General features: G+C 38.4%; 1 protein-coding gene across 1 annotated transcript; it reads left to right on the forward strand.

The window, feature by feature from the left end:
• Positions 1–908: 908 nt before the first annotated feature.
• Positions 909–19,938, forward strand: mbd2 (methyl-CpG binding domain protein 2). Its single transcript, XM_088392397.1, has 7 exons — positions 909–1,380; positions 4,069–4,228; positions 7,795–7,935; positions 8,323–8,413; positions 8,485–8,662; positions 14,297–14,439; positions 19,396–19,938. Exons 1-6 carry the CDS (start codon positions 1,271–1,273, stop codon positions 14,412–14,414), a joined length of 798 nt encoding a protein of 265 aa, XP_088248523.1. The 5' UTR covers positions 909–1,270; the 3' UTR covers positions 14,415–14,439; positions 19,396–19,938.
• The last annotated feature ends 5,064 nt before the right edge of the window (positions 19,939–25,002 follow it).

Below are 25,002 nucleotides of genomic sequence, written 5' to 3' on the forward strand. Positions count from 1 at the left end.
TGGTATGGAGGCTCACAATGCCCAATTTTGCACAATGTAACCTTCTTTTTAAAAACAAATTGTTTTCCATACTATAAGATTTTTCTTATAAAAAAGTTATTGAGAGATTGGCAGTTCATGTAAACGATGCAGGAAAAAAATGCTTGTTGCCTATAACATACTTTGGTGCATCCAAAATGCAAAGCCCTTTAGGGTGGTAGGAGATGAGATAATAATAAGATTATGCAGAGGGGAAAAAAAGGCCAAAAGATGGAGCGTGAGAAGAAACATAATGCTGTGAATTATGGACAGTACATTTTATTACTACAAATTGAATGCTAAGGGATCATGTCTATGAAAATTATTCAATTGCGATAGTGGAGGAATACATAGGATTTGTATTTTGTTTTAGTTTGGGTTTTTTGTGTGTTTGTTCGTTTTTAGTGCATACTTTACAGTATTTTTCCATGTACAAACTTGATGGGACAGTCCTGCCTGTCAAGGTTCCTCGGCTGCTGTAGGCCCCTTTTAACCTCTCCCATAATGTGACGGGTTTGAAGCAAAGATGAGAAAAATGAAGAAAGTGTGGTCACTCTGGTTATTTGTCCAGGCACCATTGAGCTCTGCTCTAATCATAACAATTGACCCCCAAACAAAATGTATGTATTTAATACCATGCTCACTTATTGGCCAGTCTACAATTTATTGATTCATCAGATAATTTGTCTTAATATAGTAATATTATTGTCGTTTCCCCTAATATATGCATAAAAGGTTCAGAGCTATTAATGGATTTGCATTTTAATAGGCTAAAAAAGTAATTTTTTTAATAAAAACAGCAGGCCTCAGTTTTTCTTCCGTTTTGCGTTTGAAGTCCTGCGGTTGTTGTGCAATTGCTTTGAAAGAGATCAAAGTGATGGTTCTTTTTCAATAGAAGATCTCAGAGGGAGCGATCGAGCAAGATAGACGTCACAGGCTCGCAGCTTGCCGTTAGCCCATTTCGGACCTCACCGGACGTTGATTTATTATTTCGGGAGGCAAACTGAAGTATATTATATAGAGAAGGTCGTTTCATTCCCGGCAGCAGACAACGCGGTGCACTTTTCTTTCACATAACACAAAACAAGCAGCCAGGGTGGAGGCAGGGCGAGCCGGCATAACGTAACACCTGTGACGTCAGCGCTTGTTCCGCCGGGTTTGCCGTCTTGCCTCTACAGTTAGGCTGGAGGGCCACTGAGCGAGATCAATTGACTTGAACGTATCTGAATCCTGAGATCGCAAGTGTGTACTGATGGAGAAGAGGAGGTCGGACTGTCCAGCTCTGCCACCCGGCTGGAAGAAGGAAGAAGTGATCAGGAAGTCCGGTTTGAGCGCCGGCAAAAGCGACATCTATTACTACAGGTACACTAGACTGCCCTTCTTAAAGTATTGGTCAGTTATCAGCCACGGGCAAAGTGTTGGGTCCCCATGACCTGCTATTACGAGTTAACATCTACTGTAAAGTCTCAGTCATCATAATGTTCCAAATTCTGAACTGTCCCAGCGGATGATGATGAGTCGTGTAACTATTGAACTATATTATTACTTGCCCCTTCTGGATCAACACGTGTCGAGTGTATTATGCACGTATATACTGTGTATTACACTACTCCCTATCATGGTGTCATTGAATGACTGCATAAACTGTCCGTACACACTACCCTGCTATTAGCGTCATACACTGACTAAGTGGAATACTTCCTGCTGCTGACATTTCGACCCAATTTTTGCCCAGCTCATAAATGTTGCTCCAGCTTTATGGATTCCAAAAACTCTACTGCAATTATCCAGCATAGTTTTATTTTAAACACAATTTATTATTTTGTGGTGTCAAATTCCTCACTCATGTATTACTAGCAAGTAAAAAGCAAAAACAGCTGACCATTTTGTAGGTAAACTAAACGTAATGTAGTTATAATTAGACATTACTTTTATAATCAATCCTAAAAGTAGATCTTGATACAAATACAAATTACATTTACCAAACAACGACAATATCATGGGCAATAATGAATTCAAAGGAGCGCTGTGAAGAACAGCTGCGGTCACTTCCTGTCAGACTCAGCTCAGTTGAAAGCATCTGGGCTATGTCACTTCCTGTAACCTGAAGTAGCTCATGAGCTGTGTCTTGGCTTTGCTTTCAGTTTGGTTTGTAATATGACTCATCAGTTCCAGTCAGCAGGTTGACTTACTGGAAGAGCTGTGAAACTCAACCACAGCCCATGGTGTCGGCAGACTTTTTTTTCACGTTTTCGTGTTAAGATTACCTCTAGGGCTATTTTGTTCATTGAGAAGCTAAGTTTGTCAAAAAAACGACAACTATGACATGAGGCAACATTTTAATACTTGTTGATTGGTTAGTTAAATTTGACGAATTTAAAAAAAAACATACATGGGGCAACACAGTGTTCGACATGCCTGGCATGTCTGCCTCAGTTTATAGGTTTGGGGGTCGAATTTGGGCCCGGGAATTCCTATGTGGCATGTGCACTGCCCATATTCTCCCTGTGCTTACGATTCTTGCTTCCTTCCCAGAACACAAGTTAGGTTAATTCTAAACTCTAATTGGTCACCAAGTGGCTGATTAATGCGAACGAGGTACCGCTTTGACGCTCAAGTCTGTGAATTAACACATTTGTTCAAATTATTGTTTTAATGTTATTATTGTGATTATTAATAATCATTTATGTGAAAATACTAATCATGTTCATGATTTGTCTCACTTATTAGGCATCCATAATGTACATAACTGGTGAGCCATCTGTAGAGCAGGTCCTTGGGGGCTACCTGGTAACGCCTGCTCCAAAATAGCCATTCATAAGAATTTGAATATTTGTATGTCGATATCCATCCATCCATTTTCTATACCGCTTGTAAATGGATTGAATATATATAGCGCTTATTTTTTTTAGCCACACCACATGGTGCCCAAAGACCTTTACAAGGCCTCACATTCACCCATTCATACACCAATGGGAGGCTGCTGCCATGCAAGGCACCTACCAGGTCCACACTTGAAACAAATTGGGTTTCAGTGTTTTGGTCACCAGGGTTGAGGATCGATTCTACAAGCTTTGAGTTGAGAGGCAAACACTCCCACTACCACTGAGCCACGCTTGTCCCCATTGGGGTCACGGGCATGTTGGGGTCTATCCCAGCAGTTGTACACCCTGAAGTGGTTGCCAGCCAATTGAACACATCCACACTCACCTACGGGCAACTTGAAGAGCTCAATTGGCCTACCATGCATGTTTTTGAAACATGGGAGGAAACCGGAACACCCAAAGTAAACCCATGCAAGCAAAGGGAGAACATGCAAACTCCACAGGCAGGGCCAGAGCTGGAATTGAACCCGCACGCCCTGAACTGTGAGGCGGACATGCTAACCAGAGTTCCACTGTGCCGCCTTGTATGTCAATATGTGATCTGATTTTTTTGTTCTTTAATAGAGTTCAGATGATTGAGGCTCTCTGGCCTCTTTTACACAGAGATTCCACAAAAGTGTTGAGTCACAACATATAATATGGCAATAGGCTACCTTTCCTTTATTTTTTTTATTTGCATTTTTTTTTTACACAGAACCCAGCGCAATTGAAGATTACAGCAACTCTTTGCTGAAAGCAGACGATTTATTGCTCTAGTGTGATTTATAAAATAGTGTTGGGACAGTGATCGTGCTTTAAACACAGCAAGGTGGGAAAAGGCAGTCCCATGCTTGAGCATTAAGATTTGTCTGGTCAGCCATTCCAGCAGTTGGCATTTATGTATAGGGCATTCTTCCAAATTCTCTTCTGAAGGGGGAAATGTTGGCAATGTGATGAGGTACCTCAATATGGTGTCGATGCCTTTTTTTAAGGAACAAGCAGAAAAAGGCTTGAAGGCTGTGCATCTATTAATGTTACAGCTTTTGAATTTTTGCGTACAAATAATCAAGAAATTTGTGTCTAATATCCATTTTGTGAACCATTCAATTTCAGCAGTTCACCAGATCAAAGTTAACCCAGTAAAATGTGTCCTTCTGACATTCTCCATTTGTCTTTATGTATTTAGTCCTACAGGGAAAAAGTTCCGGAGTAAACCTCAATTGTCCCGTTACCTTGGAAACAAAGTAGATTTGGCGTGTTTCGACTTCCGGACGGGGAAGATGATGCCTGGCAAACTGCAGAAGAACAAACAGAAACTCCGACATGACCAACTGAGCCTGGCAAAGGTAATTCGGATTGAGTTGGCTGTTGTGAGTGGTTCTATCGCTGCGTGTCACCAGATTATCAGATTAGCACTTTCTTAGTGCTGAACCAAACCATTACATAGTACAATTCTCTGATCACACATCATTCTTATTCAACACACTAAAGAAAAAGCTGTGGTGGATAAATTTATCAACTGGTGTGACACGCACCTGCAGGAAAGAAATAAAACTAAAACTGTAGAGAGGTGCTGCTTGATCCCAGAGCAGTTAGTGGCCAAAGGCTTTTGGATATCTGCGGCCAGGACATCAAGCAGGTGAAAGGTCATGACTCGTCAATTTTAAAAAGGCTGTGTGAAATGATATACCGTTTAAATCCACACACAGGAAATCATTCAAAATTATTAACATACTCGTCATTGTCCACATAAACAATCAACATTTCAAATAATTTTCTGTAAACGGCATACAAGGCATTACACTTTTATCACGCTTTAAACCCTGCGTCTTAAAATGTGACATTGTTAATTCATTAATTTTTACACACGAGCCTCATGCCAATAATACATTTTCTTATTATTTTTATCACATCTGATTTATGTAATTGCCGAACGTGTCTCAGTGGACTGATAAAACTGTGTAAGGTTGCGCTCAAGATGATTGATATGAAATCTGTCATGGTTAACATGGAACCTTATATTCAGATTAGGATGAAACTGACCGAACAGGCTGAAAATGCCTTTTATATGTTCCTATTCTGATCTGCCGTTTAAATGCGTCACTACAATAATCACAACAGCCATTTTATAGTCATGTGACAGTGAAATCTATTCTTGTACTGTATCCCAGTATTCCCGTTGAATACCGTGACAGCTGGAGGCAGGAAGGAATGGCGAAATTCCTGCTTTACACAGCGCAGGTGTAAAAGTCTTGGCGCTGAAAGAGCTGTGCAGTGCTGTCAAGAGTGTCCTTGAAGGGTGGCTCGCTTTGTTCAGCATGGTTGACAGCTTGGCATTCACACCCATTTGCCCCATGGTGTCAAATGGGTCAGGGATGATTACACTGTTCTTGCTAAGGTTTTTGGTTTTTGCTGTAGTTTTGTTTCAGTATTGGTGTAAATATACTTTATACAAGTATAATAATGAAGTACAAAATTGGTTTTGTTACAACACTACTAATCTTCTGCTTATTTGTGTTTGAACATCAATAGCCCAATTTCTACCAGCACCCTTCAGATCAACAGTCTTTTTGGTGATCTTTTTTTTTTTTACCCTGTTCCCAACTGATCTAGTATGGTCAAGTTTGTGATTTGGGTAATTGATTTCAACAACTCTCCTGAGCAACCGTCACCATTATGTGGGCTTAAGACTGGCACTAAATACACAAGTGTGTAAATGTAACTGAAACAAAAATCACTTGAGAAGATTTGAAGTACACACTGAATGTACCAAAGTGTACGTTTTAGTTGGAAACAAACAAAACACAACTTTAAGTTATGTTTTAACATCTTTGTTGATTTGGCTGAATGCTTGTCCTCGTAATGCTGGATGTAAAATGTCATAGCGCCCTCTAGTGGCAGGAGGAAACCTCTACTGTATCTGTAGCAGGTCTATTTCCAAATCGAGCCAAATGGACTGCCTTTAACTTAAAAGTGGTATCATATGCATTTCTTTTGTCCCCCATAATGAGGGTTTGTGTATAAAAGCTTCCTTTCTCCAGGAATGTCTGTCTTGATCTCGTTCTGTCTCTTGTTCGTGTCAATTGTGCGGCACTATTTGCCTGGCTGATGGACATGCAGTCAACACACCACTTTTCATCCCAGTGATCGTGTGTCTGGTTACATATCCCTCCCTGCGTGGAGTTTGCATGTTCTCCCCGTGCCTGCGTGGGTTTTCGCCGGGCACTTGTTTTCTCCCACTTCCCCGAAACATGCTTGGTAGCCTGATCGAGCACTCCAAATTACCTGAAGGTGTGAGTGCGAGTGCGGATGTTTGGTCGTCTCTGTGTGCCCTGCGATTGGGTGGCAACCGGTTCAGGGTTTCCCCCGCCTGCCCAATGACTGCAGGCATCGACTCTTGCACGACAGTGACCCCTGTGGGGACAAGCGGTACAGCAAATGGATGTATATCACAAAAATCACGAAAAATCCATAGATATGCCACACCGGACTACAAGCTGCAGGGTTCAAAGCTTGTGCAAAAAGTAGCGGCTTATAGTTCGCAAAAAACGGTACACTCGTATAGGAGTTACAGTAACCATGTAAAACAATTACTCAAAAGCAAATTGCCTTTACAGTTTAACAAGCGAAACAAATTGTCCGAGAATTGATTGTTTAAGTTCCAAACGATTGTCTTGGGGGTCATTCTACTTGCTTGAGAAGTTATTACACAAGGTTATAGAGCAGCCTTCCTGTCACTTTTTTCCGGTTCCAACTTTGATGTCAGGCATGTGTGCTGACATGCTTTTAAACACGTATGCTTCGGGTGTGTTTTGTTTTCTGTCTGCACCACAGTGTGACTCTGTGTGTGTGTTTGTGTGTGTACATGCACACACAGAAACAAAACATGAGCAATAAGGGAGTTGAAAACTTAAAAAACGGAAATGGGTATGTTTCTGAAACCCATCAAGATATGATTATATCTTATATTTTATATTTTATAGTTATAGTTTGCTTGGTAATCATGAACACTTTTCCCAATGGTGTAATTATCTAAGTCAATAGAGATTCTCAACAATAAAAAATGTACCCTACTGAGAGGAGAGCCACGCATGGAATGCAATGACTTGCACAATATATCATTCAGAACATATTCTGACCACATTAAGTTGTTTATACATGTGTTATGTTATATGTAACATATGACGCTGCAGGAAAGAAAGAAAAAAAAAGAAACATCAAACACGAACACTTAAATCATTGTTTTTATTCCAGGTATAACCTCAGCACTACTCCACTGTGCACTTAAGGATTTTTCCTTGCTCATTGGATGTTGAGTAAATCATCTATGTCCAGAAGTTATTTTAACAAACTACATCAGGGGTATAGGTGCAGTGCTCCGAACTAAGTTGTACTTGGAGCGCAGTGGCCCCTAACCTGAAATTTTAGAAAATAGAAAATTTGGGGCTGTAAATTTTAAGTTGAAATTGCAAAGTGAATATTCATTGTATCGCTAATAAATGGGCTGTATTGTGGAGCAGAAATTTGTCTGCAACCCCCCCCCCCAAATATTTCATTAAATAAAAAAAATCAGCACATTTACTTGTCAATATTTTTAAGTTGATAAATTGATTTGCACTGTCAAATTTTAGGAGCAGATAAAGAACAAAAAAAAAGCACAGAGGCTTTAAGGTGCCAAATTATGGATTTAATGATTAAATGTGTGTTTGGTTACTTAATGTAATTTCAGGATTATTTTTTGTGAGAATGCAAAAGTAACGATAGGGCATATTTTATTGTTGATCTGATCCGATACTTGATGTGTAAATGTAGAGGAGTGAGGATGGTAGAACCAAATAGATTTAAGAATAATAGGAAATGTGCAAGTAAAGTAACACTCTCAGAGACATCAACATTGCCTCATTCTCTGTAGGGAGGTAAGCCTGACCTGAACACGAGTTTGCCCATCAGACAGACGGCATCCATCTTTAAACAGCCCGTTACCAAGATTACAAATCACCCGGGAAACAAGGTAAAGACAGACCTACAGAGAGCGACTGAGCAACCCAGACAGGTAAGAATGCACACATGCACTTGCTCACTCATTTTAAAAACTCAATTAAGACCAGTTTCTGCATGTGCAAGAGTACCTGTATATGTTTCCTTTTATTCATCCAGAATGTTATGTACGGGAACCCTATTAATCATCACATTACATAATTGCCCCTGCATTGAGTTATCATTTTATAGATAACTACATATTTCGCCCTCCCTGAAAGTTGTCTGGTAAATGAAATAGCAAACAGTCCTGCAAATGAGAGGCAAAATTTGCTTGGTTCAATTTGTTTATTTGTCACTCCTGGGTGATGTTAACTGTAAAACTAACATACCGTAATTTCATAACGCTTGAGCACACTTAAATGTCCATTTCGTAATCAACCCGGTCTCCGTGTCTTTGCAGCTTTTTTGGGAGAGGAGGTTAACAGGTTTGCGATCATCAGATGTCTCACAGGAAGTGCTAAGAACAATGGAGCTGCCCAAAGTCCTTCAGAGTCAGTTTACGTCAACCTAAACCCAGTACAATGATTTTAGCCTCTGACCTTGGACCTTTCTGCCACTGCAGGTGTTGGTCTCAACTCAAGTGATGACACTCTGCTGTCTGCAATTGCAAGTGCTCTCCACATGAGCTCTGCTCCTATCACAGGACAGACATCTGTGGCAGCCGAGAAGAACCCAGCAATCTGGCTGAACACGTCCCAGCCGCTCTGTAAGGCCTTCACTGTGACTGACGAGCAAATCCGGTAAGAGGCTCAATTTGAATGTTGCTATTACAGTGAACCCTCGTTTTTTGCAGTGGTTACGTTCCAAAAAGAACCCGTGATAGGCAAAATACATGATGTAGAGAAAATATATTGTTACAAAGAATTTATGAACCTGTATTTTTTTGTGTTTTAAAAACTTTTGTAAACATTTTAAAGTCAAACTGATTTTCAAACACATTCTCCTTTATTTAAATGAATAAGAAAATAAAGAAAATAAATAAGAGTAAATACATGTAATTGTTATAATATCCGCACAAGACCTTTATTATAGTTTTATACAGTTTATTTTTTTAAACATTCTATTGTATTTTTAAATATTTTTGTAAAAATGTTAAAATCAAACTGACTTTCAGAAACATTCTTATTTATTTAAATAAATAATAAAATAAACAAGAGTAAATATATTGTTGCAATATCCAAACAGGACTTTTATGATTCTTTTATGAAGTGTAAACGTGTCTGGCTCCTCTCTGCTCTTGCGTGCTGGCCGGCTGACGTGCCCCCACGGTTCAGCACGAGGGCATCCGCACAAGACTTTTATAATTTTATTTTTATACTCTCTATTGTACTTTTAAATATGTTATTATATTTTAAACAATTTTAAAGTGTAAAGGTGTCACGGCTCTGCTCTGCTCCTGTCGTGCTGACCGGCTGACGCGCCCCCGCAGCCCAGCGCAAGGGCATCCACACACAACGTTTATAATTTTAGTTTTAAACAAACACTTTATTGTGCTTTTTAAATAGCTTTAAAAAACTTGCTATGCCCTTCTGCTTCGATGACGCACGATGCGAGCTCTGCTCTCCTGCAGTCATTCCAGCCCTCCTTAAACTTTGTTTGAGCCCTTGTTGCATGTGGTTGTCCTGCCTCGTTCGTGACAAAATAAGTGCAAATCAGAAATGCTGCCGATTCTGCTGATGTGAACGTGGAAGTGGAAGAGTGGATATGTAGCGCGACTGCGGGAGGCTGAGATAAAGCGTGGATAGAACTGCTCTTATAAGCCAATCAAAGGCAAGGATAGAGCTCAACATGTTCCCATTGTACTCATCTCCTCTACCGGCAAATAGTGTGCTGTAAAGTCATATGGGCAGACAAAGCCCCGCGCTCCAAGTGACGCCGCAAAAAGCAGCGATGCACCCAATATTGCCACAATATTTGTTTTCATAAAGACCCGCGATGAACTGAGGCCGTAATAAGTGAACCGTGAAGTAGCGAGTGATTACTGTACTACGTTGGGTTCTTTTCATACGTGGATTAAAAGTGATATAGGCTTTACAGCTGTGTTTCCCAACATTTATTTATCTCAGGCACGTGCAGTATTTTTTTTTAACTCCAAACAAAAATGTCACAAAAAGGCAATTTCATAAAGAGTCTGGCTGCAGATCAGATTTTTTGCTTATTCTGCAGCCTAATGGAAGAGCATTAAATTGTTGTGCCTGTTTAATTGTTGCCGGCATATCCATCCATCCATTTTCTGAACCACTGTTCCTCATGAGTTGCGAGACGGTGGAATCCTTTTTCGCACATCTGCCTCACAATGTAGCTTGTAGTTTTGATTTTAACTCTGGCCTTCCTGTGTGGCGTTTGCATGTTCTCCCTGTGCCTGTGTGGGTTTCCTCCAGTTAGTCTGATTTCCTCCCATTTTCCAAAGTCATGCATTGTCGGCCGATTGAGCACTCCAAATTGCCCTTAGGTATGAGCGTGGGTGTGAATGGTTGTTCATCTATGTGTGCCCTGCGATTCGCTGGCAACCCGTTTAGGGTGTCCCCCGCCTACTGCCTAAAGGTAGCTGGGTAGGCTCCCACACGCTCCAGCATGCCTGCGAGGTGCATGAGGAGTGGTTCAGAAGTTCAGAAAATGGATGGATGGATGTCCATAAAGGTTAGAGAGGAAAAAAAGGGTTTCTTCTGTGGAGTTTGTTCCTCACCGGAAACATATCCAACTTACTGCCGGAAATGAGGAACAAATTTTTAAAATTAAAATTTAACACAAATGGACGGAACATTCCATACTAGGGCGTCTGGTACTCTTGGCGCACCCCCAACAAGATTGGTCAGGGTACACAATCAAACATCTTCTTAAAGTCAACAAAACACTTGCAAACCGGTTGGGCATACCTCACCTGCACTCTCGAGGACCATGCCAAGAGTGTAATGCTGGCCAGGAAAAAAGAAACACTCTGCTCCTTTTGAATCTGAGATTCCAATACCCTACAGACCGTCCTCTCCAGCAACCCTAAATACACCTAACCAGGGACGCTGAGGAGTGTGATCCCATGTACCTATTTGAAATACACCATCCGGTCCCCCTTCTTCTCCGCTCGGGTGCTATTTTTTTTTTTATTTAATCCCATCCACCAGGGACATGCGGTCAGGGGATGCAGGGGAAGCAGCGTTCCAAAATGGGAAAAGAAAACCTATATGTACAGTTAGACAGCACTGTGCACTAGACTTGCACTAGTCATGAAAATAGAGATCCAAGTCTTGACTTTCTGTCTTGGTGTATTTTTATTTCTGAAGAAATTAATGTAAATTTATGCCAAATAGCAAGTTGTAATGGTGCTTCTACAATCATTATTATAACAGCACCATTTTATTTTGCGTTTTTATTAGCTTTTGTTCTGGTAAAAATCTATATTTGATGCATTTATTCAGTAAAGGGTGATTATTATCTTCAATGTCAGCATTATACGTGTACACACGTGGACAGAATTGTTGGTAGCCCTCTAGTAATGAAATAAAAACCCACATTGGTTTCCGAAGTAACTTGACTCTGACAAAAGTAGTTTTGTCTATGTGCATTTTTGCATACAGTAATCCCTCATTTATCGCAGATAATTGGTTCCAAAAACCACCCGCAATAAGTGAAATCCGCAAAGTACGGTCACCAACAAGAAGTACTGGGCATGCTAACGAGTTAGCGGAAAGATGCTAATTCGTGATTGTGCTAATACGCGAAAATGGACTTCTAAAGGAATGTAAACGAATATTTGGAGCAATACTACATTGTCCTAAACGTTAGACACATGTTTCCTCTATTTAGAAGTTTTATTTGACTTTTAAATGTTTTTTTAATTTGGAAAAAAAAAATCTGCGATGTAGTGAAGCCGCGATAAACGAAACGTGAAGTAGCGAGGGATCACTGTATTGTATTTTTGTGTACTTTGTGAACATGCTATATTTTTATAGATGCAAAGTACTTCATCTTCCTCTTAACCTGATAAGGCAAGAATACTACATGTATGAAATTCATGGAAAGCAAGAGGTAATGTGCATCTTAAACTAGGATTATGTTGAACAGCTGGCTTTGTTTTCACCACCTCATCAAACCACATGAAATAATCACAATTCTAAATCAGTATAACAATTAGTGCTCAAGTGAGCACATCCTGTGGTTAGGCCATTTTCTTTAACTCCCTTTTTAATCCCCGTGGATCCATCTGACTGCGTGCCATGTCCAAGTTGCTCCAATAACTGTGTCACTTTGTTGAGCAGGTTGTTTACTGTGGCGTGAGAGCCAACTGCCTGTTGTGGTTCAGAATCGTGCAGCGTGGGGTCAAATTAAAGCAGCAGTCAAAAGTGCAGCTAATTAGAGTTGTTTAAAGACAAAACACAGTTGCTGATACAACATATGTGGCAGCATGTCACATAACTTCAATGGGGATTTATTAGTTGAATATTGTAAAGGAATATTCAAGCGGTCTTAAAATGTGCATGCCTGACGGCAGGGGGCACTGTGGAGACACACTCGCTCTCACTGACAACTCCAAGTGTGTATAGCTGTCAGTCCAGTGGAGAGGGAACAGCTGGTTAAAGCCATTACAGCAGACTCATTGGAATATGTCTGTCTCCACTCCTCTCCGCTTTGTAACTTTTCACTAATTTCCTTCCCGTAATTTCTTTCACCTATTATTTCCTGACCATTTGATGTATTCTGACCTCTGTACTTTCCTATTATCGCTTTATTTTCTCAATTTTCTTTCCTTTACGTATTTTGTTTACAAAATCCCTTGTCTTCTCCATTTATAACCCCACTCATAATTTCAGTGCCACATATTTCCTATATTTTATGTTTGTCTTCACAATGGCTTTGTTTTTTTTTCATCTTCATCACTCTTCCTATTTTCAACCCCTCCTCCTTCGGTCTCCTCTGATATCTCCTCAGTCCCTCCAGCATTTATGCCTCCTGTGCTCCCCTTTTTCTTATCTCTTTCCTCCATTAATTTCCAATTCTCTCCCTCTTCTCTCTCTCCCTCCCTCTGAATGTGCTTGTCATCCTAAATCGCTCTCATTCCTTTTCTCTCTTCCCTGCCCTGCTCTTCTTACTCTGCCTGTGGACAGATACTCGTTCAAATTGTTTAGACCAAATTGTCCAGGGGATGGTTAAGTTTCAACTCCATTTGTTTTTCGCCTTTTACAGCCCCAAGATATTCTCCAGGACTTGTTCCATCCTTACTTACAATTGTAGAAAACTTTGAATGGGTTTTTCAAAGTTATTTAAAAATATAGTTTATTACAATAAATAAAAATGTTTCATCGGTGACAGAAAACACAGTAACCAAATATTTATCGTTAGGCTAGCGAAAGGAAAATACTGAATCGCAGATACTACATTGAACAATGGCTAAACAGTGAGCACAACAAGCAGATACAACATGAATTACAAAATAAAAGACTCTATCAAGAACTGCGTGGAGACGAAAGTAAGCGATGTGAGAATCCAGTGTCTTCCTTCTTCTGCTGCACCTTTAAATCGCACTGCTTGATATTGTCACCAGTTGTGATGCAGGTTGCTTTGCCCACCAATGCTTACCAAGGAGATTGTGGAAAAACAATGACGTGCAGGAAGTGAAAAAAAAACAACACTTTTATTTAGCTACAAGTGTCAAACAAACCTCCAGGTATTTTTTATTTATTTTTTTTGGTCAGAGAAAAGCAGTGAGGATATAACAAAGATGCTGCCCATAGCTGCGGTCAAAGGTCATTTTCTGTAGGGTTTTAATTTTTTTCTATCTCAATGCTCCTCCATTTTATCAGTGCTCCTCCATGTCTAGTTTTAAACTTGTTGTATTTGTTGATAATCTGAGACAAAAGGGAGTTTTTTTTAAATTTTTTATTTCAGGTATTACATTGTCACCATTCATCACAATTTCATTTCATGCACTGTGTTTACATGACTTGCTGAAATGGGCAATTTTGCATATTTAGTCCTGCCATGATTTCAACCAGCAATTTACAGGATAGCTCCATAATTTCACTTCTATATGTTACTTTTGCTACCACACAAAAAGTACAAGAGTGACATTCTAATTTGTATACAGCAACTACATGGTGCTTCATTTTTTTTTTTTTTTTTTGTCCAAGTGTCTGAATAATCAGGATTCTTGAAAGTTCATGATCTGGATATTTGAGAGTTCATAATAATACAAGTTTCTGGTTTTGCAACAAAATCTAGGGCATTGCCTGGAATGTTAAGGCATAATACTATATAAGCAATATACTATAATAATATGTTAGCAATGAACTCTTCATAGTTTTTAGGGTTAGATATGAGACATATATTATGAGATATTATATGACCAATTCCACTTATCTATATTTATGTTGAAAATGTAGGGAGCAGGAGCTGAAGGTGCAACAAGCAAGGAGGAGTCTGGAGGAGGCACTAATGGCAAACAGCTTGGCACGGGCTGCTGAAAACAGCAAACAGATGTCAGAAGAAAAAGCGACTTAAAGTCAACAAACAAGAAAATAGACAGGTAAACGAACCGGTCCGCACCTTCCATAATCCATATTTATTATAATTATTGGCATCCTCAATTAAGATGTTTTCAAATTCACTTTTTTTCCCTAAATAATATAGGACATTTTTTTAAAGAGAAAAATACAACCTTTAAATCAAGCACATTTATTTAGTGAAAAAAATAATTACCGCATGAAAAAATAATTACATCGTGTGTGACACAATTGTTCTCGATCTTAACACCTTTGCCAACAAAACAGCACTTAAGCCTCTCCTATAATGTTTGACAAGATGGGAGAAGGCAAAAGAGGGATCTTCGACCATTCCTCTTTGCACAATCTTTCTGAAGCAGGGGTGCCCAAGTCTGGTCCTCAAGAGCCCCTAGCCGCCCTGTTTTAATTTTATCCCTACCCCAGCACACCTGATTTAAATGATCACTTCACGATCCTGATCATTTGAATAAGGTGTGTTATAGTGACAGTAACACATTGTTACGGTCCACGAGTTTCATAGCCATTTTTATTCTTCATACACTTTCAGTATAAGATCAGCTATTACTGAAGTTTGCCAGTGGATTCTTTGTACCATAGAAATTGTTGATTTGTACAAAAAAATTTAACCCAAATTTTGTTGTTCGTAACCCGCTATTTTTAAGAGTACAGTAATCCCTCGTTTATCGCGGATAATTGGTTCCAAAAACCACCCGAGATAAGTGAAATCTGCTAAGTATGGTCACCAACAAGAAGTACTGGGCAGGCTAACGAGTTAGCGGAAGCATGCTAATTTGCGATCGTGTTAACACGCGAAAACAGACTTCTAAAAGAATGTAAACGAACATTTGGAGCAATACTACATTGTCCTAAAGGTTAGAAACATGCCTCCTCAATTTAGAAGTTTTATTTTGACTTTTAAATGTTTTTTTAATTTAGAAAAAAAAAATCTGCGATGTAGTGAAGCCGCGATAAACAAAACGTGAAGTAGCGAGGGATCACTGTATATGTGACCTAGAAACCACATAACCACACATAAACAACTGCACACTTGTTTGTTCGTATGTTCCCTGCAACCTGGCTAATCTGATTTTTATTTTTCTCCTAATTGAACTAATTAAAATCAGTTGATGTATGATACTGTAGACAGAAATTGTGTGTGGCTGTGTCAGAGTGTTTGTGTGCGTGCATGTCTCTGATGTTTACTCTAAAAGCCGACAGATAAGAAGGAGTTTTTAAAGCACATTTGTTTTCTGCGGAGGGAAAATAGTCAATTAATGCAGATTTATGCAGATTGGCTGGTTGGAATTCGATTGGGCCGAAGAGCCGCTGAGAGTCGAGGAGTGATTACTAATGGGTGTTTATAACTGGACCAGAGTGGGCAGTGACCAGCTAATGTGTGTCTCCAGCGTTGTGTAACAAGAGTTTTAAATCTTGGCTGTAATCACACATTGTTTGTATCCCGTTGCTAAAAGTCTGCTTGTTGCTTTCTGCTCTTTTACAATATTTACAATTGTTACCATCTGTAATGATTCGTAATAATGTGCTCTTGGATAAAAGTAGGTAGCCACGGCACCGAAGCACTATGTACACTAACCCTAATTAAGATATCAGTAGGAATAGCAATTAAATAGCTGAGTTCTGGACTAAATGTGTTTTTTTTTCCATTTAATATGAACAAACTCATCTTTATTGATAAAGCATTTTAACAACCGTGGCTGTAACAAAGTATTTTCCAAAACCTTAATTAACTAAATGAAATATATTTTTCTAATTGAAATGTACAAGATCTCCCTTTGTATGGGTATTTAACAAATAGGAGTTGCAGACTTTTATTCCCTCTTTTTGCACATGTTCTGTGAAGCAGTTGGTGCATCAGAGAAAGGAGGAATAAGATAGAAGTCTCCAAGGACGAGTATACAGGCGCTGAGATCGCAGATGTGGATGGCCGGGACAGCGCAACTGTAATCTCACAATCACAGCGTGACATCCCTTCACGTTTTGAGTTTGAAAGTAAACAACAACTATAGTTTTCTAACACCTGATAATTTGTCCAATTTTCCTGTCGCGTTGCTCTTGCTTCACTTCATTGCAGCACTGACTCTCCATCCTCTACTCTCCTTTGGAATTATTTTAACTCCACATTGGGGTTGAAGCTCCTCGCCATCATAGAATTATAGACCAATGGCAAAAATAGAGCTTATTTAAACATGCTGCTGTTGAATGGCACATACAAGTGTTGATACTCTCACAAATTAATGAGAACGTTAATGACGTAACAGATGCCAACTCACAGGTGCCGTCTTTCATCTAAAACTGGGGTGCCCAAACATTTTCAGCTCGCGAGCTACTTTTGAAATGACCAAGTCACAAAGATCTACCCACTAAAAAAATAATTTATTTTATGTATATATATATATATATATATATATATATATATATATATATATATATATATATGTATATATATGGCTGACATAATCAGAAGTACAAATGATCACACATGGATATATATATATATATATATATATATATATATATATATATATATATGTGTCAACGTGAAAAAAAGTCCTCCCATTCCCTATGAAAGTGATACTTTTTTTAAAATCTTTTTACTATTTCCAGCTGCCCCTTTCTTAAGTTTAAGACAAAAAACAGGGATCTGACAATTGGAGGGAACTCGCGAGCGTTAGTGTTGTGTTGTTAGCGCCGTTGTTTGCGCACGCGTCAAGTGTGAAAAAAACCCAAAAACATTTTAATGTCACGCGATCGACCAGTAGTGGCTAGGCGATCGACCGGTCGATCGCAATCGACGTATTGGGCACCCCTGATCTAAAATTATACTACATTTATTTTCTATTTAGAAAAATCTTATTCTGCTGTATAATAATCACTCATAAATCATGGGGTCATGTTCATGATTCAAGTTTTATTTGAGTTAATATTGCAAAGTTTTAAGTATGATGCAAAACAAGTCAAATTAAAATAATATGATGATTCTCATATTTACTTTTTTTTCAATTTAGCTGCCAAGTGCAAAAACGATTTTATTTTAAAATGATTTATCAAGTGCAGGTAATTCAAATTAAATGTCTTTCATGACCTACAACTTTTCAGGACATTTTTCCTTTTAGTTTAATTAAAAACAATGCAGATACATGTTGTTTATTATCTTTTACATTGTGTTTATTATCTGGGTATGAGTCCCAATTTTATTGAAATTTTAAAACAAAATTTATGCTACACCTAAGTACCATTGTGTCTGATAAAAAAAAAAAATAGAAGTAAAGTCTTAACACATTTAACTCTACACTTAACATTCATTCATGGGGTTTTCATTTCATAGTGGTATGCTAAAGAGAATAAAGCTATTTAATATTTTCTTTTGACTCTGGGGAAAATGGATTGTGGAAGTTTTCACTATGCTTGAATTCTCTTTAAAATGTGCAGGCTGGCTTTTTATCTGATCGAGACTGTGATGCCCGCTGCTGACTTGGAAAAGACTGAGACGCTTTTGATAGGAAAACAGTGTCGGATATTCACGCTTAGTGCGTTTGTGTGAGAGGGAGATTATTTGCTTTATATCTTGTAATTTCCAAAAGAAGCTGATTCAGACTCCTGCGGCATTTTTCAGCTCTTAGTAATTAGTGGTTGTTGAGAAGAGGAATTATCTCCTTCAAAAGCCTTTCATAACGCTGATAACTACTGAGTGCATGTCTGCTGTCAGTCATCTGAATTGCCTCGATTGAGCAGCAGATTATCAAGGTTTTGTAATTATTAGGAAGTAATTAAGACTGAGCTGGGGATTGTTGGTCTTAAATTTGAAATTATTGAAACGCAGGGCCATGAAATTATTGTGCTGCAGCGATAATGGAATATTACAAAAGAATAACAATGGAGCATTATAACAGAACGATGATGTAGGTTTAGTGGATGCCACAGCTCTCATTGAAAAGAAAAATAATCATCACAAATAAGAAATACAAAAATACTTGCGAAGTCAACACCAGCATGCATTGGATCAGTGTGAAATGTTAGAAACGGTGACAGAAATGTAATAGAGAGAGAGAGAGAGAGAGAGAGAGAGAGAGAGAATCCAAATTCAGCTCGATGAGGTATTCATACTCAAATGGGTGCTTTAAATTTAGAGATTCGGCTTGACAGAAAATTAGTTGACATGGCACCAAACAGAAAGAAGATGATTTTTATATTTCTAAAGATACCCCAGAGCCAAGCAGTTGTAATTATAGCCCAACCACCATTGTTAATGCACTCATAGGTAGAAGGTGTCAGAAGGTTAATGGGGAAGCTAATGGTTAGCGTGAAGGCTCTCCACATTTGTTTTAAATTTTTTTCCCTTAGAAGCTAATGTTTATTGTTCTGCAACATCTCTCTAGACTGTCAGTGCTGAGTGTTTTCATTAGGAGTGTTTTAAGCATCTGAAGGAGTCATTTTGGTCTGAGTGGAGTGTTAAAAGTAGAAACAAGAGTTATATTCTGAAGCAAAAACAAGTTTCATCGAACATTTACCTTTTGGTGTTAATGGAGGTGTCGTGCTGGCTCAACGTCGGTCATGAATACAGAGCCTATAACATTTGTTTTGCTTGTATTTAAGGAAAAAAAAACACAATCTATACTCAACAGAAATGGTATCCATGCTATACAAATGGTGAGAACTAAAGAATGCCATAGAGACAAAAAAAATGTCTGGAGTTGATATTTGTATGTCAACCTGTTCCACATATTTGCATTCTGCAGCTCTGCACAAAACTACAAGATCTCTTGTTATTGTTGTGTCAATAAATGATAATAATATTTCAGGTATTTATGTGTGCGCTAGCAGTAACATTTATAAAAAAAAATAAGTATTTTAATACAATGAATGATTTATTTTAATGATCTCAAACTTAAAGTCTTAAATTTAAATTATTGGTTGATCGTAGTACACACAATAAGTCCAATCTATGTCTCTCTCTACAGGGTTCCTCTGTTCACCAGCCTCAGGTTTATCATTCTCTTCATCTGGACCGAAACAACAAACCAACACAATTCGTGCAGCGTTCCTCTTCAAACAAGTCTTTCCCCTGTGTGACATCAGACCGGATATAAAAACCCTCTCATTAACATGAAAACAAGTAACAGTAACTATTGTAGCAACAGAGAGTGCTCTGGTAAAAGAGGAAAAAGAGCAAGCCTCTGATCAAAACGTTCCGTGAACTTTTAAATAAGCTCTTATTTTGTGTCCGTTTCAAACTTATTATAAGTATTTTTAAAATGAGCATCACCCTCATATTAGAAGATAACAGGTTGCAAACTGCTGGACGGCCTTTGCTAACTGCTTAATTTACTCTTCCTGTGCTCTCTGATGATTTTTGATGTCAAAATTTTGTTCAGATTCAGGGTTTTTCATTGAGTAATGAATTTACATGAATATGAAAATTTATTTAATGCAAATTTTATACCTTGACAGAACAGTCATGTACATTTTTCAGACTGCCGTAAATAAATGATTATATTCGCAAATGTTGTGTCGGTTGATGCATCCACCTGACTTTGTCTCAATGTAGCTTTATTTAAATATAGCGTAACTTGTTCTGGTCATATGTAATATGTATAAAGATAACAATTGTATATGGTTATGATCAATTTAATACATTTTTGATACCTTATTAATTATTATAATACATTAATAATAATATTGTTACTTTTAAACAAACCCACATATTGAGTCGCAACAGTTTTAATCACACTAATTACATTTATGTTTCCAATCGCACAAACAATCCCATTCATCCAAAATGTAGTAGGCCTTGGACATTCTTTTTCTTTTGTATTCAAGACTCTTGCCAGTTTGTTTCCTCTCGACCCTCTACATCCTGATGAGATCTCTTACCGTTCAAGGTCCCACCCATTTTTCACATTTTGTCAACAAGGCTTTCTGAGTAAAATATGGACAGGGCAGATAGCGGCCTGTCTGCCCCTACTGAACAAAAAGAAGGCATGGAATTCATTATTTCATCTTTTATTCACAAGCTAAGTTTAGGGGCTCAAGTGTCTTAATTGAAACATTCCTAATCTCCACACCCTTCAAAACACTGCCCCTGACCCGGAAGTTATTGTCATGTGGCCATATTAAGAAGCATTTCGAGGAGATTCTATTAAATTGACGGACCTTTGATGTTAGTTTATTTTTGTCATCTACTATAAACATCAGAAGATGTTTATGGGCAATAATTGTATACTTTGTACGGTCAATATGTTGCAGTTTTGCTGAGCAGCGGTATTCACACACCTCATGACCGGGAGATTACGAGCCATTTTATAATAACACATAATGTCAGGGCCAGTGCTTTGGAATAGACGGATGTGAAATCACCACACTTTGTGGGCAGCGGATGACAGATAAAACGTGAACAGAATCTGGAAGAAGAGATCACATGTAAAAATCAGACCATCGAATGAGAGATGCTTATTGGATGATCTACAGTGCACTGTAATTTCTGACTGTAAATATTTTTTGTACGACTTGATCGTTGCTTTTTTTTTTAACTCATTCTTGGCGTGATCTTTTGACTCCTCACATGCGTATCGACAGAAGAACTGGGAATATAACTCGGTGGAAGTTTTCTAGCAACCCCACTGTCTTGCGCTGTTGGAATTTTGGTATGCAAATCTTCAGACACAACACTTAAATCTGGTGCTCTTTTAATATTTTTTGGTACGCACATGCATCTGTGCACTACTTATGTGCTTCTCTGATCGTGCAGTAGTGAATTCCCCAGCAGTCTGGGCCTACCCTATGGTCTTCCAATTCTCATTTTTTTAAATGAATATTTGAAGTATGAATAATTTATTACTTTTATCAAGGTTTATTTAAATAAAGTTTTATATCTGCATAACAGTGGAGGTAAGGAATGTTTTCTAATATTGCATGGCATGTAGAGACTAAGCAATACCACACCAATCCCAGACCAAGCAATTGTATTAAACACAGACTGAGCCAAAGAACCTGCCGGCTTCACTCACATTTGCATGTGCTAATGACACCGTGATGACATTTTAAATTCCTGCTTCATTGACCGTGTGGCTTTGCAGACTATTGAGCAATTGTTGCAAGGCTCAATGACCAGCTACTTGCACCTTGCGAAATGGACCCATTTGACTTTTCTACTTTGAATAACTAATTTTCTGTGACATTTTTGTAAAATATACATCACAAAGAGCTAACAACGACAATTTAAAAAGAAAATTAACGTTGATGAATCCATTCCTTTTTTTAGGGTCACATGAGTTATTAGGGTGACATGACCACTGTTAACCACTATTACTGTAGTGGTTTTTTTTTATGTGCATTCTTACCATATTATCCCACTGGTAATACCCAAGATGTATCTACAATTCTTGGAATCCATGTGGTAACTCAACAAAGTCAACTAACCCAAACATGAAAAAGAAGCACTGTGAATTCTCTATGGATGCACTGTGTAACATAATCGTCTATAATGTATATATGTAACATAATGACACGTTAATCATAGTTGGATGTGGTTTTCGTCGCATTTTTTCTCTTTATTTACAATTCCAATATTCTACATTCACTTACTGCAATATTTTCAGCTTCCTCTTCATAAAAGCTTCCCTTTCATCTCTAACTTTTTGTCAAGACATGGAAAGTAACAAAACACAAAGGTGAGGTGGGCGTTTTACTATACAGTAATCCCTCGCTACACCGCGGTTTCACTACAACGCAATTTTTTTTCAAAATTAAAAAAAAAGTAGGTGACCCTACTTCGCGGATTTCACTTATCGTGGGTGGCTTTTGGAACCAATTATCCGCGACAAACGAGGGATTACTGTAGTCCAGTCCATCATTAGAGTTCATCCACAGCCTGAGTAACCATCCATCATCATCAGTCCGTCATTTTTTTTTCCAAACTGAACGAAACTACTGGTCAACTCACCATTACTATTTTAAGCTTGTCAATCATCAAAATCCGTCCATGTTTTTGTAAACTAAATTTCTATACTGCATTTTCCCCATTTCTGCTCTAGTATAAACCCACAAGTCAAGGGACGACTGTTGGATCAATCCAGGTGAACAGACAGCATTGGTAGGAGATGAGAATGAATCAACTGATTTCGCCCGAAGCTTGATGAATCACTGCTGTGGGATGTTTGTGCTCCCTGTGGTCTGGACTGGATGCTCACGTGTCTGTTGTTGTGTGATCAACACTTAGGTATTGGAGGGTAAGAGAGAATGTTTCATCCTTTGCTAGAAGAGTGATGTCTGTGAGTGGTGTGTCTTCAAGACACTTACCACGAGTATGAAGCTATTCTCTTCATAATAAGGCAACGTACCATACATTTTCTACTGCCATAGTAAAATGTTTATAATGATGAACATTTAAAAAAGAATTGATACTAGCAACTAGGCCAAAGGTGTCCAAACTCGGCCCTTAATGGCCGCTGTCCTGCCTGTTTTACGTGTTTTACATTACCAGTTCCAGATGATCTTCTCACAGCAACGTGTAGAAGCTGGATAATGATCCCAAGGTGGACTAGGCACTGCTAAGGTGCAACAGTCTACCTGAAGGCATGTTTTACAGATTCCTTGATGATTTGATTGTTGCAATGTCTCACAATTGTGTGGAGTTGTTTGGTAACGGAAATTGAGGTAAGCCTAGCAATCGGTATTGGGATTGTCGCTTGACATCAACAAAGCCTTACATCCATGCAGACCTCCACGATAGACAACCTAATATTGATTGCGCTGTGCAAACTTGATCCATTTAGAGTTGTAAACAGAAAATTAAGTGTGCACAGCGTACTGACGTTCTTCAGCTTTTGTTTATCAAATTATATCAGTGCAGGAAAAGATATGCAATTACAGCACGTAGTATATGTAGCCAACTGTGAATAACAGGAGGGACCTGCAGTGAGTTGTAAAAGCAACAGAGTGGGTGATTGGATCTGTACTACCCTCCCTCCGAGACCTTTACATCGGCAGACTCCTGCAGAAAACAAGTGGAATTATTACGGACCACTCCCATACCAGGCACTCACTTTTCTCCCACCTTCCCAATGGAACACACCACAAGACATTAAAGTTTAGAACCCCAACACACAAGAAGAGCTTTACCACGAGGCTTTGGGATTCTCGCCCAAGACGCAGTTTGGTTTCGGATTGTATTGTAACCAATGTGTGATACCCAAATGTAAATAAACTATGCCATAGACTTGGTTGTCCTTTGTTGTGCCAAATATAATAACTTTACTTTGATGATGACGATGGCTGTGTTTTGAAAAGCTGTCCTAACAGCTCGGTTTTCAATATTTCACAATGTCAGCATATAAAGTGTGAAATGGTTGCCTTTGCTGTAAATAAGCATAGAGCCAATGGTAACCTCAAAAAGTGAAGTTATGATTATGAACACATTTATGATGCAACACAGAAGTAAATATCATTTTAGCTGCCTATTTTTGAAAGCTTGTGCAATAGTGAAACATTCAGAATTTGTTTGCGTCATCACAATTTGGTTAATTTGCATAATAAGTGTCCCCACACAGAATTTCTCAGCCCATGATTTAATAGCTAGGCTGGATGACAATGTCAATTATTGGCTGGAGTCTGGCCAAAAGACTGCAAGGAAGCACGTTCATGTCAAAGCCAAAAGATAAAGAGACAAATCTGCATTTTTCACTCAGATAGCATTCGCCAACAGAGTTAGCCTCTTATAACCTGCAAATGCTTCCATTCAGTGAAGTTAAATTGGAATGTGGTTTATTAGTGTTTGGTTGTATGTGTATGTCTACTATATGCGGCTTCTAAGGCCAGTGGTGGCTTTACGTAATTCATTTGTAGTCTGGACACATGGGATTACCTCTCTAGTCTCCAGAAGTCTTCAATAACACAACAAGTTGCAGATTTGTTGCCCCCAGGGAGCTAAATATATCCACACATTCACTAAGTTGACAGCATTAATTAAATTAATTAAATAAGAAACGTAATTTCGATCTCTTTGTGTGTCTTGACATGCGGAGGAATTGACAATAAAGGAGACTTTGACTTTGACTTTGATTACTCATTGTCACGCTTAGAAATAAACGCAATTCCATTTTTATTTATTTTGTCTTAGGCAACAAATTGTAGTTTTATTTTTATGTTCATATTCGATGGAGCCCCAAATATAAAATCGTACACTATACTTGCCTCAGTTAAAGGTTATAGTTTCAAATCCCAGCTCAGACCTTTTGTGGATGTTTTCTTTTGTGTTTTTGCATACTTTTATGGGTTTTCTCAAGGTACGTTACAACTATTACAACTAACTGTATAGTGCAAAAACATGTATGCTAAGTCTATTGGAAATAAATTGTTCACAAATGTAAATGTGCATGTGAATGGTTTGGGAAACACTGCTAATCTCAAAATGAACAGGCTCAACGTTTATCTTGCATTACCAATGTTGGGATGGGTTTAATAGTTGCCTTCATATACAAGGCAATAGAGTGAAGTGATATGACATTGCAATGTGCTAGTTGGAATGAAGAAGAAAAGTGGAAGGGAAGTCAAGAAGAAGATTTGATTTT

The sequence above is a fragment of the Syngnathus floridae genome, chromosome 12 (assembly GCF_059516105.1).
Source record: "Syngnathus floridae isolate MCC-2025c chromosome 12, RoL_Sflo_1.0, whole genome shotgun sequence".
NCBI classification, from domain to species: Eukaryota; Metazoa; Chordata; class Actinopteri; order Syngnathiformes; family Syngnathidae; genus Syngnathus; species Syngnathus floridae.